The 18,540-nt window shown below is 48.4% G+C and overlaps 1 protein-coding gene and 1 non-coding gene across 5 annotated transcripts in view; one reads left to right on the forward strand and one right to left on the reverse strand.

The window, feature by feature from the left end:
* The window catches only part of TBC1D14 (TBC1 domain family, member 14), an 82,639-nt gene that overhangs the window by 38,684 nt on the left and 25,415 nt on the right, over positions 1-18,540 (forward strand). For 2 of the 4 annotated variants that reach the window (XM_014533478.1, XM_005886409.2), the window contains one exon: positions 5,741-5,861. In XM_014533478.1, coding sequence (XP_014388964.1) covers positions 5,741-5,861 — 121 coding nt within the window. Of the gene's footprint in view, positions 1-1,103; positions 1,325-5,740; positions 5,862-18,540 lie in introns of those variants that run through there. The other 2 variants (XM_005886410.2, XM_005886411.2) reach the window with 2 other exon arrangements.
* Positions 200-273, reverse strand: TRNAC-GCA. Its single transcript has one exon. It is a non-coding gene; the product is annotated as a tRNA-Cys (tRNA).

The following is an 18,540-nucleotide window of genomic DNA, read 5'->3' on the forward strand; positions in this document are numbered from 1 at the left end:
CCCCCACCCCACCCCCAACACACACAATTCAGCTGCACTGGGACTGGGATTTTGAGGGTGGTCTTTTTTAAAATACATTTTTATTTATTTCAGAAAGGAAGGGGGAGAGAGAGAGAAAACATCAAGGATGAGAGAGAATCATGGATCGGCTGCCTCCTGCACGCCCCCTATTGGGGATCGAGCCTGCAACCCGGGCATGTGCCCTTGACCAGGAATCGAACCTGGGACCTTCCAGTCTGCAGGCGGACGCTCTATCCACTGAGCCAAACCGGCTAGGGCTGTGAGTGTTGTTCTTTAGTCTTGGCCTGGCACAGACCAGGTGCTCAGTACCACTTCTGTGCCCTGTTGTCTCCCACACTTGACTTATTTTTTGTACTTGCAAGAAGGAATACATGCTGATTTAGTTCGTGTTTTATAGCAGTATGGAAATTTGTAAAGTAAAATTAAAAATTCCATCTTCATCCCTGCCACCTGGTACTGACTCTCTAGTCGCAGGTGGTCTCCTTTATTTAAGGGGCGTGGACTGGATATTAGAGGGCCCTGGCCGGGGTGCGGCGTCGCCTCCCCATGGGCTCATTGCAGACCCAGGAGTGAGCAGTGCCTGTGGGAAGGGCGGCAAGCCAGCCTAGACTAACTTCTTGTGGGTTTAGAATGGCTTAGGTTTGTTGACCTTGAAGTAGTTAGTTAGGTCTGGTCCTTGAAAAGGTTTTAATGGTGTTTCAAATCAGGAACAGGGAGAATCCCTTGGTGATGGTTCTGAGGCAGGGATTGGGTCAGGACTTTCCATGACCCTTTCTGTGACTCACCTGCATACCTGTTCTCTTTTTCACAAAGCTCAGTGTCTGACACACAGGACATGCTCTAAGTCGTTGCAAATGTGACTTCATCTTGCTTCCCAGAAAGGAGTGCCCTGGGTTTTGTGGCTCGTTGGCCTCTCTGGCGCTGTGTGTGGCTCTGGGTCTCTGCATGGCGCAGAGATGTGGAGTGGAGCTGTGCTGAGTCCCCTGAACCGGTCACTCATGCTTTGCTTCCCAGACTGCCCGCCCTCCTCCCTCCTCCCTCCTCCCTCCCTGTGACTAGTTAGGAGTCAGAGCCCTGCCTGCCCCGCCCCCGCCTTTCCAGCGGCTGCTCTGTCCTGGTGCCTTAACCTTCCAGACTGTAGAGCTGGGCTCCGAAGGCGTCCATGGTGCTTCCCCGGGACTCTGGCTCCGGCTGCCAGGAATGCGGCGAGGGGAGAGCCCGCCCGTCTGCGGCTGGCCTTGCAGAGCCGTGTGGCCACAGTAGACGCGATGTCCGTCTCCTCTGCGCTCCTGCTCATGGACAGGTTTGTGGTCCCAGTGCTGCCTTTCTTGTTTTTAAACTGGAGACGTAACTGGAGCTGGGTTGTTTCCCTGTGTGGAGGTGTAGGCCCCCGCTGCCCATTGGGCAGAGTTGCCTCCTTGCGTGTTTCTTAGATGAAGTGGGTGTGTCCTGTAGCTCCAGCAGGGTCTGCTGTGCGCCAGGAGCTCTCGGCAGGTGCTCACTACCCTCCCTTGAGTTGACCGCTACCTCTGTTTTTAGGGATCTACTCTTTAGCCTCAGATACTACTGGGGTCACATTTTCTAAAGGAGGAGAGGCTCCAAGTGTTTCTAGCTCTGAGCGCTTTTAGTTGTGGAACTAGGAATTTGGGGCACAGTGACTGGTCTTTCCCCGGGGGCAGGGAGAATTCTGTCACACGGGAGGCTTGCTCTGCAGAGTGTGTTTTGTTTTTCACCTGAGATGGCTGAAGTGGCTGGCCTCTCCCTCTTCCCTGTCCAGAGCAGAGTGAGGGCCAGTGTGGGGTCTGAGGCAGGGAAGCCTGCCGCTGCTGCGGGGTGGAGAGCGGGAAAAGCTATGCAAGGGCTTTGGAAGCATCACTCAGGATTTCTGTCTTCTCTACCCCAGGGGGTGCCAGGGTGTGTATATCCCGTCAGGAGTGAAGTCCTTAACCTCCCCGAGCCGGTTTCCTGTCTGTACCATGGCGACTCTGTGCCTTCCTGGTGGGGCTGTTTCACACATGCGGTCCCTGATAGGTGATCTGTGAAGGAAATGGTGGAGGAGATAGCCATCGGGGCGCGTGGGACGGAACGCTGGGTGTTCCTCGTTACTCCTGGCTAACTTGCTACAGCTCCTGTTAGTGAGCTGAACGAGGGAGAGAGCACGAGGCCCAGGCAGTCACTGAATTGCAGCAGAGTTCGCTTGCACAGTGTTGAAGGAGGAGGACTTTGGAGTTTTATTTCTCAAGACTGAGAGGTTTTGAGAAATCCCTGCTGAGAGTTGGTGGCTTGTGGAACCTGCTCCGCAGGGTGGGGAGGATTGCTTCATGCACCCTGGGACGGCGCTGACTCCAGATTTCCAGGTAGCAGCTCGGACACGTCCCCCTGCCTCTCGGCCCTGTGCCCATTAGCTGTCTCTCTGCCAGGACTCCCCGAGCTGTTCGGATCCTAGCTTCCTCTACTTTAAATGGGCAGGAACCATTCTTGTGTCATGTTTGTGAAGAGGCCCTGAAAAGCATGCATGGAATAATTTTGAATGCTTTCCTACATGCCAGGAACTGTTCTAGACTGGAGTCACCACAGTGAATAGGAGGCAGTATATAGTACGTCCTCACTTAACGTGTCGATAGGTTCTGTGACTTTCAGTGAAATGACCCATAACAAAAACTATTTATTTTATTTATTATTATTTTAATAGGTTTTTACTGATTTTAGAGAGAGGGGAAGGGAGAAGGATAGAGAGATAGAAACATCAACGAGGGAGGAACATTGATCAGCTGCCTCCTGCACGCCCCCTAATGGAGATCTGGCCTACAACCCAGGCCTGTGCCCTGACCAGGAATCAAACTGGTGACCTCTTGGTTTGTGGGTCAATGCTCAACCACCGAGTCACCCCAGCTGGGCAAAAACCAATTTTATAACATCTGCAAGAGTTAAGTTTCTACAGCACCTCATCAACGGTGTAACAAACTGACGTCATGATTCGAGGACCTGCTATATCCACCCTTAAGGACTTAGATTCTGGTGATGAAAACCGAAAAACAAGTGGATAAATCTAGGCTGAGAAGAGGAAAGCTTCGTGGGGACAGAATTCTAATGGTCCATGTTGTCCCCGTGAGATGTGTCACTGACCCATCTTGCTCCTAACTGTGATGACACTGTTTCCTTGTGACATGCACTCCCAGTGTGCCCGTGAGCTGCTGGCTTCCCGGGGCCGGCAGGCAGAAACCAGCACTATTTTTACATGACTCTGTCATTGGTGTCAACATAAGGACGTTCAGACCTGTAGAGAATTTTTACGAGTTTACTTGAACCAAACTGACTACATGCTGGGGAGCAAGAGCTCAGATGCCCTGTAGAATGACAGTTTTGCAGCTTTTTTATACTTTTGGAATTAAGAAAGGAATGGAAGGAAGAGTACTTAGAGGTGGGAGAAACCAAGGTGCGGGGTATTTAAGGGTTTGTGCTCTGCTCCCTGAGGTGGTCATGCGCCTGGGAATCTGAAAAAGGCATTTCAAAGGTGTTCACCTCGAGGCACAGAACCAAGGGCATCTCCTATCTTTTCCTCTGCATTGTGACCTAGTGAGATGAAAATAATTATTTTGCAAGCCCTGGGATACACGCAGGGGTGAAACCCTGACTCCTTTTTCCTGCCCAAGTTCTCTGCCTCCCTCAGTCTGTTAGTTGGCAGTGGCTTAACCGTCGGCAGCGCACAGTGTATTACCTGAGGCCTCTTCAGCATTATTATCCAGGGAATCGGGATAGGCATTGTCAACAGATGGAGGGGGGTGGGTCCAGCACCTGCGGGGCCGCCCGCCTTCAGCCTCCCTTTCTTGTAAACCCAGCCGGTCCCTCGGTCCCTCGGATCTCTCTGTCACCGCCCTCCCTCCTGCAGAGCAGAGTGCTGGCCCAGCTGGGGGCTCAAGCTTGAGGCAGAAGCTCCTGCTCCTCCTGTGCTCTGCTCCCTAGTGGAGGAATGCCCCGGGGTGATGGCTGCTGCTGGCCAGTGGCTGAGTATGTGTGACAGGCTCGAGGTGGGCCTGGAAGGGTCCTTGGTGCATTGGGTAGCTGCCAACAACATGGCGGTGTGTGCTGTCGCTCCTGACGTTAGCGATGCCAGCTGTGATCACTTCCTCAAGGAAGTTTCTCCACTGGAGAGAGAACTGGTTTTGCCTTTGTGATCACCCTGGTATGAAGACCCTGGTCCTCATCCAGCTTTCACCTGCAAGGGTTAGCACCCAGTGGCCCGTTCTAACTCCACCCACCTTTCTGCGCTTGCTAGGTGGCGTCCTGTAGCTCTCCTTCCTCCTCCGTGCATTAATGTTTGTTTATTTGTACCCATGTAGGCTCGTGCCTTTCTGTCTTATTCAGTGGATTATAATCCCTGTTCTCATTATTTATGTTGATGATTAAATTGTTAGCCAATGGGAGCCCTTTCAAACTGGCAGCTGTTTCCGTTAGCTGCGTCCCCTTCTTCCTTTGACACTTGCCTACCTGCTGGCACACAAGACGCTGCGCATCGGATACTTTGCTGTGGGCCTGGAAGCCACCTGTTTGTAGTGAGTACACCAAAGTGGTGCATCCCAAACAGAGCTTACTTTGCACCACCATTTGGGATTTGTTTTGTTACTTGGGTCTTGCGTTTATGTGTCATTGGGAGAGGAGACCTCATGACAGACTCCTGGGTGGCTTTCTTTCTATGAAATGTGGAGACTCTGTGAATAGGTATATAGATTTACCTGATAGATAACTTAAACTAAAGGTTAAGTACTAAAGCAGCTGTTCTTTTTTTTAAAATCCTCACCTGAGAATTTTTCCATTGATTTTTTTTTTTTTTAGAGAAAGTGTAAGGGAAAGGGGGAGAGAGAGAAAGAAAGAAATATCCATGTAAAAGAGACACATCGATTGGTTGTTTCCTGCTCACACTCCAACCGAGGCCAGGCTTCGAACTGTCAATCCACGTACGTGCCCTTGACTAGAAATTGAACCTGTGACCCTTTAGTCCTAGGGTTGATGCTCTAACCACTGACCAACACTGGCCAGGGCTAAAGCAGCTGTTCTTTGAGCACTGATTGTGTAGCTTTAACTTTTTAAAAAAGATATATTTTTATTGATTTCAGAGAGGAAGGGAGAGAGGAAGAGAGATAGAAACATCAGTGATGAGAGAGAAGGATTGACCAGCTGCCTCCTGCACACTCCCCACTGGGGATCGAGCCTGCAACCCGGGCAAGATACCCGACTGGGAATCGAACCTCCTGTCATAGGTCAACCCTCAACCACTGAGCCATACCAGCTGGGCTATAGCTATCATTTTAATTCCTACAAAGACCCATGTTGAACAAGGGAACTGAGGCTCAGACAGGTTAACATACAGGCCAGAGTCACACAGCGAGTGAATGGCTGAGCCAGAGTTTTCGTTCCCTTTGGTCTGACTTCAAAGTTCATTTTTTCTGATATCCTGTGTCATGATGTAATACATTCCTTACTCTAAATTATAGAATTTGTACACCTAACAGTGAATGACAAAAATCTTACTTGAGGTTCAAGGTCTTTCACCTACTGCATAATTTCATGTCTGTATGGAAATCAAGTCTGAAAACCTGGAGTGAGTGGCTCACCACATTGACCTGTCACAGGAAGTCTGCTGGTTTTCTTTAGAGTGACTCGGCTGTCCTGATGTTCTAACCACCGAGGTATTCCCTAACCTTTTATTCTCTCCCTATAGGAACTTGCTTACTAGAAAACAAAATGCAAGACTTGACAAACAAAATGACTTGGGATGGAAGTTATTTGGAAAAATACCACTCCGAGAGAATGCTCAGAAAGAGTCAAAGAAAGTACAAAAGGTATACAAGATACACACAACGTGTGCTGTGCAGCATATACTTATGAACCTTGCAAAAGTGACTATTTTGGAGGTTTTGGGACGGGGAAACTTTGTATTAATTTGCATGCCAAGTTCCTAACACTCAAGCCTGTCTTCAGCATGTCAGTGACTGTACTTTATCATTTCTGACAGTTTGTAACAGGCACATCAGAGTGCTCAGTTGAGAGAGCTGGGCTTTAGATATTTATAACTTGATTTAATGTAGTCACTTTTTCCTGGTAATAGTTGCAAATGTGTTTGTGGTTGATTTGTATTGACTGTGTTTGCTAGTAAAGCGGCCTCTCTGATCCCCTGGGCTTCCTGGGACTGAATCCTTCCGGTGCTGCGTTGTTCACCCGGCTGTAGTAACCCTCCCCTTGCTGGCCTTGGAGCTGCCCACCTGTCTGCCAGGCTTCGGGGTCAGGCCCGTCGGGGCAGCTGGAGGCACATGCTCACCTTTCACAGAGGGGCTCCTGCAGGGACAGCAGGCCGGGGGGCTGACCCACCACCTGCATCTTCTAGGCTGTGAGCCCAGAGCTGCGACACTGCCCCCAGCAGCCGCACCCCTCCCGCCTGCTTTGTGTTCATTGATGATTGTTGTGAGCACTCGAGGGTCTACTGGTACAGGCCCTCGCTCTGCACTGGGGTTGGGGAAACAGCACACACCTGTGCTCAGGAGAGGCCTTGGAAGGAAGAGCAGTACAGGTGCATGGGGATGGCGGCAGGGCCTGCGGGCCAGGCGGTACAGGGGGTTGAGTGTAAAGGTGTGATGGAGAAGTCATAATAATGGGGATGGATCATGTACTGAGTGGTTACTTCTGCTAACTTTAAGTGAGTCATCACTTAGATTTCTAGTTCATTTAAAACGCGCAACAACCTTATAAAGAAGATACTGTTATTGTCCCCATTGTACCAAAGAAGCATCTAGACCAGCCGTGGGCAAACTACGGCCCTCGGGCCGGATCCAGCCCGTTTGAAATGAATAAAACTAAAAAAAAAAAAAGACCATACCCTTTTATGTAATGATGTTTACTTTGAATTTATATTAGTTCACACAAACACTCCATCCATGCTTTTGTTCCGGCCCTCCGGTCCAGTTTAAGAACCCATTGTGGCTCTCGAGTCAAAAAGTTTGCCCACCCCTGATCTAGACACAGGCAGAGGAGCAGCAGGGCTGACTGTCGGGAAGGGGCAGCGTGAGCAGGAGGTGGGGGCGCTGTCCAGGGGGCCTCTGTGATGTGATGTGACGTGATGGTGATGTAATGTGGCATGATGACCCTGGTCCCTGGCTCTGGCCTGCAGGCTCAGAATGATGTGGTCACCCTGGCAAGAGTGTGGCTCTTAGGCTAGTCCAGGTGAGAGAAAGGGGTGTCTGGCTCAGGGCTGTGGCAGTAGTGGTGGCCGAGGTTGGCCCCTCTGAGCATGAAACATGGTGGATACGGGCGGGCGGTGTGTGAGGGAGGCAGTGTGCACACATTGGGGTCTGGCCGGGGCCACATGGTGGATGTGCACCTACTTTATGCCTTATCAAATTAAGTTTGTTCTGAATGTGGCCTAACATTCCCCAGAGCTGGTGTCTGGAGCCAGGAGATTCCCAAAATAAATCAGTGTTGGAGTTTGTATTTTAAATTTGGATCACTTCTTGTATAGGCTTATTAAAATAGCATAAAATTAAAATATGATGAATTTGTTTGTAAAACTCAGCAAAATATTCCTTAGAAGACTAAGTAGCCAAGCAGTTAAAATATTTTAAAAGAAATCCACACTTTCAAAAAAGTAGCTATCGTACTAAATAGATTTATTCTTAATATTACTTGCATCGTGCTTAAATGTCTCTGCCGTCTTGGTCATTCGTTTTCTGAAGGTGAGTGTGGGCATGTTCTTTGACCTAAAGGGTGTTTATGAGCTGAAATGAACAGGTCAGCTAACTGTGGTGACACAACACTGCCGAGAAGAGCGCCGTCTGGCTGCAGCCATCAATAACAAAGGATGTGCTTGCACCTGCGCGAGTCATGCAGTCCTGCCGTGTTGTTTGCTGGTGCTTTGTGTCTCTCACCCTCTCATCTCTCATCCCTCCCGACCCCACTCTCAACCCCACCCCACCCCCAAGCTGCACGGCCTGAGAGGGATCCAGAGCCAGGGACCTGCCCCCGTGGGGAGGCTCCTGGGCACCCGGCTCTCGCTGGCTGTTGTCGCAGGCGTCAGCTCACACACTCAGAGAGCCCCGTGCTGGGCCTGCGTGCTAACTGTGGTCCTGGGTGGTGATGATGCTCCATCAGAGCTAAAGCCCGGCAGGTGTTGGGGAGACGAACTCCTTTCCCTTCTTTCGCAGCTTGTAGTACTTAGAGCATCACATGGTGACTTAATGCGGGTGGGGGCCAGGCACCAGCGCTGTGTCCCAGCCCTGCCACAGCCTGGCTGCATGGCTTTGGGGCACGTTACTTCACCTTGTTGCACCCCATCTTCCTCCTCTCTGGAACTTGGAGAACAGGAGTCCCTGCCTCTGAGGTGCAGATTAAAGAGTGAATATTCACCATGTGCTCCGAGCAGCGCTGAATGTCTCTAGTGCTGGGGGTGTTTGCTGTTCTGGTTTCTGTCCTGTGACAAGTCTGCCCTGGACAACAGGAAGTGAAACTGCATGTGAGAATGAACCTGGCCCTGCCTCTCCCTTCATTTGCTTCAACACATACTGCCGTGCTGGGGTCAGGCCGTGCTGGCTCTGAGCGCTTCTCTGTCTGTGGTCACCCTCTGGGAGCTCTCAGCTGGACTCGAGGCTTCGCATGTCCCCCTCCGCTGACAGCCCCCACGTATGTCTCCAGCCGGGACTGCATCTCTGATCCAATGTGGGCCTGCAGCTGCCTACTGGACAGCTTCACGTGGACGTGTATAGGCATTTCCTGTTTAACAAGTAGAGGCCTAAACTTTATTTACTTTCTTTCCACCCTTTTGAACCTGTTCCCTTGCATCTTTCCTCATTTTGGTAAATGACAGACTTGACCCTTTTATTCAGGTCTAAAACATGTATTGAATTGAAATACTTTTTAAAAAAAATATTTTTATTGTATTTTCTTGTTTAGTTCAGTATGCATCATTTTATTTTATTTTTAAAATCTTTATTGTGAAAATATTACATATGTCCTCTCTTTTCCCCCATCGACCCCCTCCAGCCCCACCCCAGGCCCTCACCACCCCACTGTCTGTGTCCATGGGCCATGCATATATGCATACAAGGTCTTTGAAAAAAAAACTCCCCCACCTTCCTTCCGAGATTCCGCACTCTGTGCCGAGCTTTCAGGTCTAAAACTTTAGAATTGTTCTTCTCTTCTCACATGCCCTTCCAGCTGAACAGGTGTTTTGTTTATACTTAAGCTCTGCAGGTGAATCCGATGTGCAGTCTTGTTTGAGAAGCAGTGGCTGGGAAATTGGATGTTCCGGTGAAGTTGTGTAGGTGAAGCCATGTTATCGAGTCCTACTGCTATAGCCTGGCATGAGATGGCCACGGCTTAATGGTCCCCCAATTGCTCAAGTTTTGGGATATGGGGAGTGGATTTTTAAAAGATAAATTAGCAATACATACTTCCTCATTATATTAACTTGTAGAAGATGTATAAGATGCTAGCAAATTAAGAAATTTGGAGTCTTGCTACCCCAAATAACTACTGTTTGCATTTTGGTACTTTTCCTTTCAGTAATTTTTCCATGCATGTTCTTTTAATTTTTTTAAAAGAAAAGACCACTAAAGGTGGATATCAGAGGGGCACATGGCTGCAAACATTTAGGACAGAGGTTTTTTGTTGGTGTTGGTTTATGTTGTTTTTTTGTTAATCCTCACCCGAGGATATTTTTTCCATTGATTTTTAGAGAGAGTAGAAGGGAAGGAGGGAGGGAGGGAGAGACAGACAGACAGACAGACAGACATTGATTGGTTGCCTCCAGGACGTGCCCCAACCTGGGCTGGGGATCGAACCTGTGCCCTTGACTGGGAATCTAACCCTTGACCCTTTGGTGCTCAGGCCAATGTTCTAACCACCTTGCTACACCAGCTGGGGCAAGGACAGAGTTTGTGAGTCTTTTAAACATAACATGGTGTACACAAACTTGAGGAATTGGCACTATTGTCAGGAAACGAGGTTGAGCAGATAGTTTGGGTCCTGGGTGGACTCTGAGGCAGCGGCTGAGGGTGGCCAGCAGAGCGGCAGGAAAGGACAGGCTTGTGGAGGGCAGTGTCCTAGGAAAAACGCTGCCGGTGAGCAAAGGTGAGCGCCGGTGTTTGGCTTTTTATAACCTGGAATGTCTTGGACGGCCTTCTGGAATCTCAAGTCAGCGGTGAGATGTTAAAGAGAGAATCCCGAAGAGGGCAAAACCAGGACCTCTCAGAGTAACAGTCATTCTTCTCACCTCTGGGTTCTGAGAAGTCTGGGTGCTTAGAAAACCATCCATCATCACACATTGCAGGAGGGATAAGCCTTGTGGTCAGTGCAGGTAACGGGGGTGGGCCTGCGGGTAGATTCTAAAATAGAAAACTTCCTTCATTGCCATCATTCCGTGTACCCTTGGAGAATGGGTTTAACCAGTTCACAGGAAGAGCAGCCCCATTCTGGGCAAGTACACTCGGCTCCATCTCTCCCAGTGGATGCAGCTGTACAACTTGCACATCGCGCATGGCATAGGGTTAGGGGCCCGGAAAAGTAACAGTCGGGGAGGAAAACCAGAACTTGAAGTACCACTGAATTGACTGAGTTTACCATTTCCCCCCTCTGGTATTTCACAGCCAGAATTCAAGGTAGCCCCAACCCATGGGGGGTGTTAACATGGACAGACAGTGCTCGGAGACACTCTCTGGTTCTGGGTGAGAAAGGGGTCTCCTAGCACTCAGAGAGAATGCAGAGGCCCCACACTTGATTGTTGCCTTTTCTCTGTTCTCGCGCACCCAGCCCCCAAGCAGTCTCCTGGCAGCAGAGCAAGGGCTGGCAGGAGCCTAAAACTCTCAGGAAGGAAATTGATTACAGGAGCTTCGTTCCCAAGGTGTGGCAAACACCTGATGCTGTATTCTCTCTTCCCACCATTTGGCCCCAAGACAGACATAGTTGTGGGAAGAGTGGCTAGAGAACCAGAAAAAGGGAGACTGAGGAACCAGCAAGTACTGGGGGCTGTGTCGGGAGGAAGAGCTCAGGAAAGTGACTGTTTAAGGTTGTATGAACAGCAGGGCTTACTCCCAAGTTGTGGATACATGGATCCGACCCAAATAGCACACATAGACTTCGAGAACTGACCTTGGGGATAGGCCACCACACAAATCCCAGACAGCTGGGTGGGGCGCACGTGGGATAGATTCACCAAGTACTGCAAAGGCTTTGAAATCTCAACTGATTTTGGAACCACAACTCACAGAAGCCTGATTAGAACTTGGATCTGGGATCCAGCCAGGTCAATTGCCTGCTGAAACAAAAGTATCAACATTCTCCAAGGGGTTTTGATAAGACCCAGAGTCTCGTGACAATATTCAAAATATCTAGAATGCAATTAAAAATTACTTGGCATATGAAAAACTAAGAAAATCTCAACTCACAAGGGAAAGACAACAGACACCAGTGCCAAGATAACACAGTTGTCAGCATTAACTAGTAAAGCAGCCGTTACAAAAATGTTCCAACAAGTAAGGGCAAACACTCTTGAAATGGAAGATAGATTGTGTCAGTACGGATACAGAAAATACAAAGAAGAACTACATAGTAATTTTATAACTGAGAAATACAGTAACTGAAATAAAAACTGGACAGGCTCAGTGTAGGATGGAGATGACAGAGGAAAGAGAGAGTGAACTTTTAGATCAATAGGAGTTATCCAATCTGAATAATACAGAGAAGAAAAGATTGGGGGAAATGAGCAGAGCCTTGGGGACATGTGGGACATTAAAAAGTCTAACACTTGCCCTAACCGTTTGGCTCAGTGGATAGAGCATCGGCCTATGGACTGAAAGGTCCCAGGTTCGATTCCGGTCAAGGGGCATGTACCTTGGTTGTGGGCACATCCCCAGTAGGAGGTATGCAGGAGGCAGCTGATCGATGTTTCTCTCTCATCGATGTTTCTAACTCTCTATCCCTCTCCCTTCCTCTCTGTAAAAGATAAATTAAAAAAAAAAAAAGTCTAACACTTTGTTACTGGAGTTCCAGTCGGAGAGGAGAAAAATGTGATGCAGAAAACAATGTTGGAATAAATGAATGTGTTTTAAGTCTGGGAAAAGACATAAATCTACAGACTTGGGAGAGGGGCCTCCATGAACTCCAAACAGGATAAAGGCTAAGAAGTCCATGCCCAGACACATCATAACCAAATTGCTGAAAATAAAGACAAAAATTTTACAAGCAGCCAGAAAACAACAATTTGAATGACTGATTTTTGTCATCAGAAACTATGGAGGCCAGAAGGAAGTGAAAGAAAGGAGCTACCAACCCAAAATTCTGTATCTAGCAAAAATGCCTAGAAATGACAGTGAAATGAAGGTATTCTCAGATGAAGGAAAGCGAAGAGAATGTGTGGCCAGCAGTTCTAAAAGAATGCCAAAGGAAGCTGTTCAGACAGTAGGGACACTGTCAGAAGGAAACCTGAAACTTAGGCAGGAAGAGGAGCAGAAATGGTACATGCTAGATAAATACAGTAGACCGTTGTTCTCTTAATGAGTTCTTTAAAATATATTTGGTTGGGAGAAAAAAGTCATGCCTGGGGTTTCAGTGTGTGTAGATGTAATATATAAGACGGAGAGAAGGTACAGGGGACGTACTCACCTGGCAGGGGAGATGCTGTGCTCCTGAAGGTGGTTTTCCCCAGCAAGGCTTACCCTCTGCGCTCCGGGTGTGCGGGCCCTGCGACTTGCCCAGTTGTGGGAGACTCGACTGCATCATTTGTGGTGATGGGGGATTAGAAAGTTAAAGTTTAAATAAAATACAGGGGGAGGTGATATGATGGTAAAGTTTGTACATTCCACAATGAAGTGGTAAAATATTGGTTCTAAATAGATTGTGAAACATTAAATATATTTTAGTCCCTAGATCACCTACTAAAGAGAGACAAAAAGCCAATAAATTAAAATGGAATTCTAAAATAACTTAAACACACAAAACCAAGGCAGGAAAGAAGAGTTAGAGGAAGGAAAAACAGAAAACAAATAAGATGGTAGGTCTAAATGGAAACATATCAGCAATTACAATCCATGTAGATGGTTTGAACATACCAGCAGTGTCTGGATACCCCACAGAATGGGTTAAAAAAAATGGCCCAGATCTATGCTTTCTAAAAGAAACTTACTCTAAATATAAAATGTGTGGGTTAAAATGAGAGGATGGGTAAGATTTACCATGAAAATACTGAGCAAGAGGAAGATGGAGCAGATATACTAACATATAAAAGGATTGCAGAGCAGTGGAAACTCCCAGAAGGTGGGACACTTGCTAATGGAGACAGACTGGTTCTCAGTGTGTGTGCACCTGGTACCAGCTGCAGAGCACAGGGCACACTGACAGGTGTGAGACAAGCGGGCAAGTCCAGCTACAGCTGGAGGGCCAGCTCTCCTCTCTGGATAGTGCCTGGCAGACCTGTGGACAGAATCAGCCAGGACAGAAGGCTGACTGTCAGCCGCTGGATGGCCTGCCGCCTAGAGAGCACGCCACCCTCTAGCAAGCGCACAACACATTCTTTCCAAGGACGCTCAGGTAGACCTCAGGTGACCTGCATTGCAACAGAAACTATGAACTTGAAAGGTTAAAATTATGCAAACCAGGTTCTCTAACCACAGGAGAGTCACACTAGAGCGCAGTGACAGAGGACAAGAGCATCTCCCCAATGTGGGCATTAAACAAGTAACCCCCTTCTGAATAAATCATGGGGCCACGTGGAAGCCACAGGAAAACTAGAAAATGTTTGGACCGGAATAAAAATACAAGCTATCAAAATTTATGGGATGCAGTGCTGAGAGGGACATTTAGAGTAAAAAGTTCTCAAATCAATCATCACATTTTCTATCTTAAGAAACTGTATAAGGGCCCTCACTGGTTTGGCTCAGTGGCTAGAGTGTCGGCCTGCAGACTACAGGGTCCCAGGTTCAATTCCAGTCAAGGGCACATGGCTGGGTTGTGGGCTAGGTCCAACGTGCAGAAGGCAGCCAATCAATGATTCCCTCTTATCATTGATGTTTCTATCTCTCTCTTCCTCTCCCTTCTTCTCTGAAATCAATAAAAATATATTTTAAAAAAAGAAACTGTATAAGGAGCAAATAAAGTAACAAACCTCTATCATTAAATAAATATTATAATATACGGATTAGCCAGTTGGCACCCTTCATTCTTGCCATGGTGACAGGGCTCTGCATTGGCACCACTGCTGTTGCTCACCACAGGTGTCTTAGATGCATGTTTCTGGAAGGACTCCGACTTAGGGATCCGAGGCCTTGAGTCCGTGTCTGGTTCTGTCATTCGCAGTTGGTTGTGTGGCCTGAGGCCAGCACTTTGCTTCTCTGAACGCTGGTCTCTTCTGAAAGGCAATGCCCATCCTGCCCCTGCTTGTGAGATGTGAGTGAGGAAAGTGGGAGCAGCGGGTGGTGTCCAGTGGGAGCTCATGAGGGTCAGTGGTCTCTCTCGCTCCGCCCCCTTCATGGCTACACCTTCCCTCTCAGGGGCGGATGAAATTTAAAAAATGAGAAACTGCTGCCGGCATGGACAGATTGGTTTGGAAATGGCGGTTGGCATAATCAGTGTTGGATTCCATCTGAAATGGCTTAAAAATTGTGTTGTTGTTTTTTTCAAATGATAAAAACAGTGCATGAACACATACCTGGGAAATGCCCAGATGATAGAGGTAAGCAGGTACCAGGAAAGCCCTCTGCACCTGGAGGCCGCACAGCCCCTTCCTGGCTGGAGTCTCCCAGGCCCATCTCATACAGACACACTCCCTCCCTCAGTATATGGGATATGTGCTGATGAGACTTGTATTAGTTTCCTGTTGCTGCTCTAACAAATTACCACAAACTTGGTGGTGGCTTAAAACAATACAGATTTATTCTCCTGTAGTTTTCAAGGTCAGAAGTCCAAAATGGGTCTTCCAGATGAAGATGAAGGTGTTGGCTGGGCTTTGCAGAAGCTCCAGAGAGAATCTGTCTTTCTCCAGCTTTCAGAGGCTGCTGGCATTCCTTGGCTTGTGGCTGCATCATGCGTCTCTGTTTCCATCGACATGTTGCCTTCCCTCTCTGTAGGCACATCTCCGTCTGCTTCCCTCTTTTAAGGACAGCTGTGGTATTTTGGGCCGACCCAGATAATCCAGGATACTCTCCCTGGCTCAGGTCCATTATGTTCATCACATCTGTGAAGTCCTTTCTGCCACGTACGGTGACAGTCACACCCCGGGGATTACTACATGGCATATTGGGGTCCATCATTCACTTTCAGTAAAAGTTACACTGTCATCACATGGTATCATGTAGAGTTAAAACTTGGTAAATGGTGCTCAATTCTGAAATACATGGCAGTAGCTTGCAGGTGACAGCCTGCCAGAAGAGATGAGCAGTGTGCTTGGTAAGTGTACCTTAATGCACATTTAGCACGTGCTTGACACATCTCGTATTTAAGTTGAGTGAGCCTGTGGGCTCAGGTAGGTGAGGTCTAAAGTGTGTGTGGCACTAGGTGGTGGGAGGAGGCATGGAAGGCCGAGAACCCTCGCCTCTCTGTGAGCTTCACATGTTAGCCCTCTTCCCCCCGCAGGGACTGTCTCCTAAAAGTCACCAGTAACCCCAGCCTGGGTCAGCCACCTCCTGGGCCCCTTGGAAGCCTCAGGGGTTTTCCTTGGTCCCAGGATGGAGCACCTGTGCAGGGCAGTAATTTGAGTGCTGGCCTGTGAGTGACTCAGGACAGTGACCTTGTTCATCTTTATCCTAGGGCCAAGCACCATAAGTGCAGGAAGGAACCATGGGAGGGAGGGGAAGGGAGGGAAGGAGGGGACATTATTGAGTCCACAAGTCCTAAGTGGCTGCAGGGTACCGTGTTCTTAAAAGCCTTTAGTTGTGAAAATGCCACTGAAGCCCCCGCTCTCAGAGGTTTTAGGGTCTCTTGAGGGAAAGAACTATTAATCAGATAGCCGTGTAATTACAAGTCATGAGTAAGTGCTCTGAGAGCACACCCTAATGCCTGGTCAGAAGCACAGGGCCCTGCTTCGCTGGGCAGGGGGTTCCTGTGGGGGTGGTATTTGAGATGAGATCCAAAGGCTAGCCACCTTCCAGCTTCTCCTTGCGAAAAAAACCCTCAAACCCACAGAAGGGTTCAAAAATGACTTACTGAACACCACATAGGTGCCACTCATTGGATTGTTGACATTTTGCCTTATTCATTTATTGCGCCTCTTTCTACTTTAAAAAAAATGGAACCATTGGAAAGTAAATTGCAGATACCATGACATCTTACCCCTAAATATGGCAGCATACAGCTCTTCAAAGTAAGGACGTTCCCCTACATAACCATGAAGCTGTTAACGCACCTGCGAAAATGCTCAGTGAGTCCACAGTAGCCTCTGACCGTGACATGTTCAGACCACTTTCCCAGTTGCCCTTAGTTACTTGTCCCTTTAGTCTCTTAATAGAAAACAGTTATTTTACCATTTTTAAACTGACATTTACCTTTTTTGAAAAATTACCACAGGTCAAGGATTCATTTCACACATCCAGGAGAAGAGTAAGATGGTAACAATAAGAAAGTAGGTGTCTATAGGCATAAAGACAAAGAAGAATTGGAATAAGATCGCTAGGCTAGATTTAAATCAACAAACACACCAGTGGGTATAAGAAAACATGATCTTTGGAGTTTTCTATGGGGCATAAACCCACAAGTAACAGACCACTTCATAGTTCCTGGGCGCACATTCTCCTGGAGAATTAAGTGAGCTGTAGGCAGGATGTTAAGCATGCCCAGGTATGAGCTGAAAGGTCTCTATCCTCCCGTTCTCCTTTTGTCTTATTTCCAAATTGTGAATAATTTTTCTTCACGAGGTTTTCTTTAATCTTTCCAGCCAGAATCAACCTCTCCACTTGCATCCCATTACTTTTTAAAAAGGGCTTTATTGAAGGATTACTGTACCAGAGAATCCCCTCACTGTATGTGTTGTGATTTTTCATGTGTTTCTGCAGTTACGCCAACGTCTGCAGGCCAGTTTTAGAATACTTTCATCTCAAAAATGTTCCCTCATGGCTGTCTACAGTGGCTCTCTGCTCCCACCTCCAGCGTCAGGCAAACACGAATGTGCTGTATCGCTAGAGATCTGCCTTGTTAAGAAATTCCGTTGTCTGTGCCTGGCATCTCTGACTGAGCATGTCTGCGGCCCCCCAGCCAGCGGTGTGAGGCGTAGCGCTCCGTCCTCTCATGTCAGTGCCACTTACCCCTTCTCCTGGCGGCGCTGGATTGCTCTGGTGGTGGCCTGTTATGGATAGTGCTTCTATGGTTACTTGCACGCTAGCCTGTCTGTGGATGCATATCTTACTTCTCTCGGGTAGGAGGGAGTGTGGCAGGTTCATACCGAATATACAAGGAAATGCCACCCTTTTCCAAAATGGCTCCAACTGCCAGTGACGTGGGACAATTCCAGTTTCTCCGCGTACGTGCCACCACCAGTCATTGTCTGTCTCTTAGAGCCTGGTGCACATCACAGGCTTCATCTGGCTGAAGAGGTTCCTGGCGGGGGTTTGGTGATGCTACTTATCCGGAAACCAGCTGGGGTGGCCTGGCGCCATGGTCCCGGGACTGGTCATTTCCATCACAGGAGGGTCTCGTGTCTCTAGGACCCAGTGTGTCCAGTTCTGAGACAGTGGACCCACAGGTGGACCAGAAATAACTTTGAGCCTACACAGATTTTAAACAGTTTAAATATATATACATGTATGTATATATATGTATATATTGATGTCAGAGAGGAAGGGAGAGGGAGAGAGATAGAAACATCAATGATGAGAGAGAATCATTGATCGGCTGCCTCCCCGCATGCCCCCTACGGGGGGTGGAGCCCTCAACCCAGGCATATGACCTAAAATCCTAAATCAAACCTGTGACCCTTCAGTCCACAGGCCGACGCTCTATCCACTGAGCCAAGCCGGCTAGGGCAAGTTTTTTTAATGGAGGTATAATTGACAAACAGTGGGAAGCTCTGGTCTGAAGTGTACTGTTTAATTAGTGTTGACGAGCAATCACGGGCCATGTTTCTATCAGTATGTGTTTTTGTGTTTTGTCCCTGGCGTTTTGAACTAATCTTACTGTGGAAAACATGAACCACGGAATAAAAATTGCTCAGAATCACCGCACTACGCAGTGGGTCCAGTGTTAATATTTTCTGTGCAGTTCCCCTTGGTTATATACAGTCCTCATTTTAAAAAGTCCTACAAGACAGGGCTGCGCTGTGTGGGGTTGGGTGCTGGCTGGTTCTCCTTGACAACGTATATTGTCCAGCGATGTCTCTGCGGAGGGTGCAGCTGAAGGCGCGGATGTGAGCAGCGAGGCCAGGTCGGACGGGCTGAGCGTGCCCTGCATCCGCATGCCAGGTGCCCTGAGGGCTCCGTGCCACCTTCCCCAGCTGGCGGGACCTGGGGGAACCCGGGGTCTACCCGTCTGCGCGCCGCCCCCCAGCGCCCAGGG

This window comes from Myotis brandtii, unplaced genomic scaffold (assembly GCF_000412655.1).
Source record: "Myotis brandtii unplaced genomic scaffold, ASM41265v1 scaffold986, whole genome shotgun sequence".
In the NCBI taxonomy this organism is placed as follows: Eukaryota; Metazoa; Chordata; class Mammalia; order Chiroptera; family Vespertilionidae; genus Myotis; species Myotis brandtii.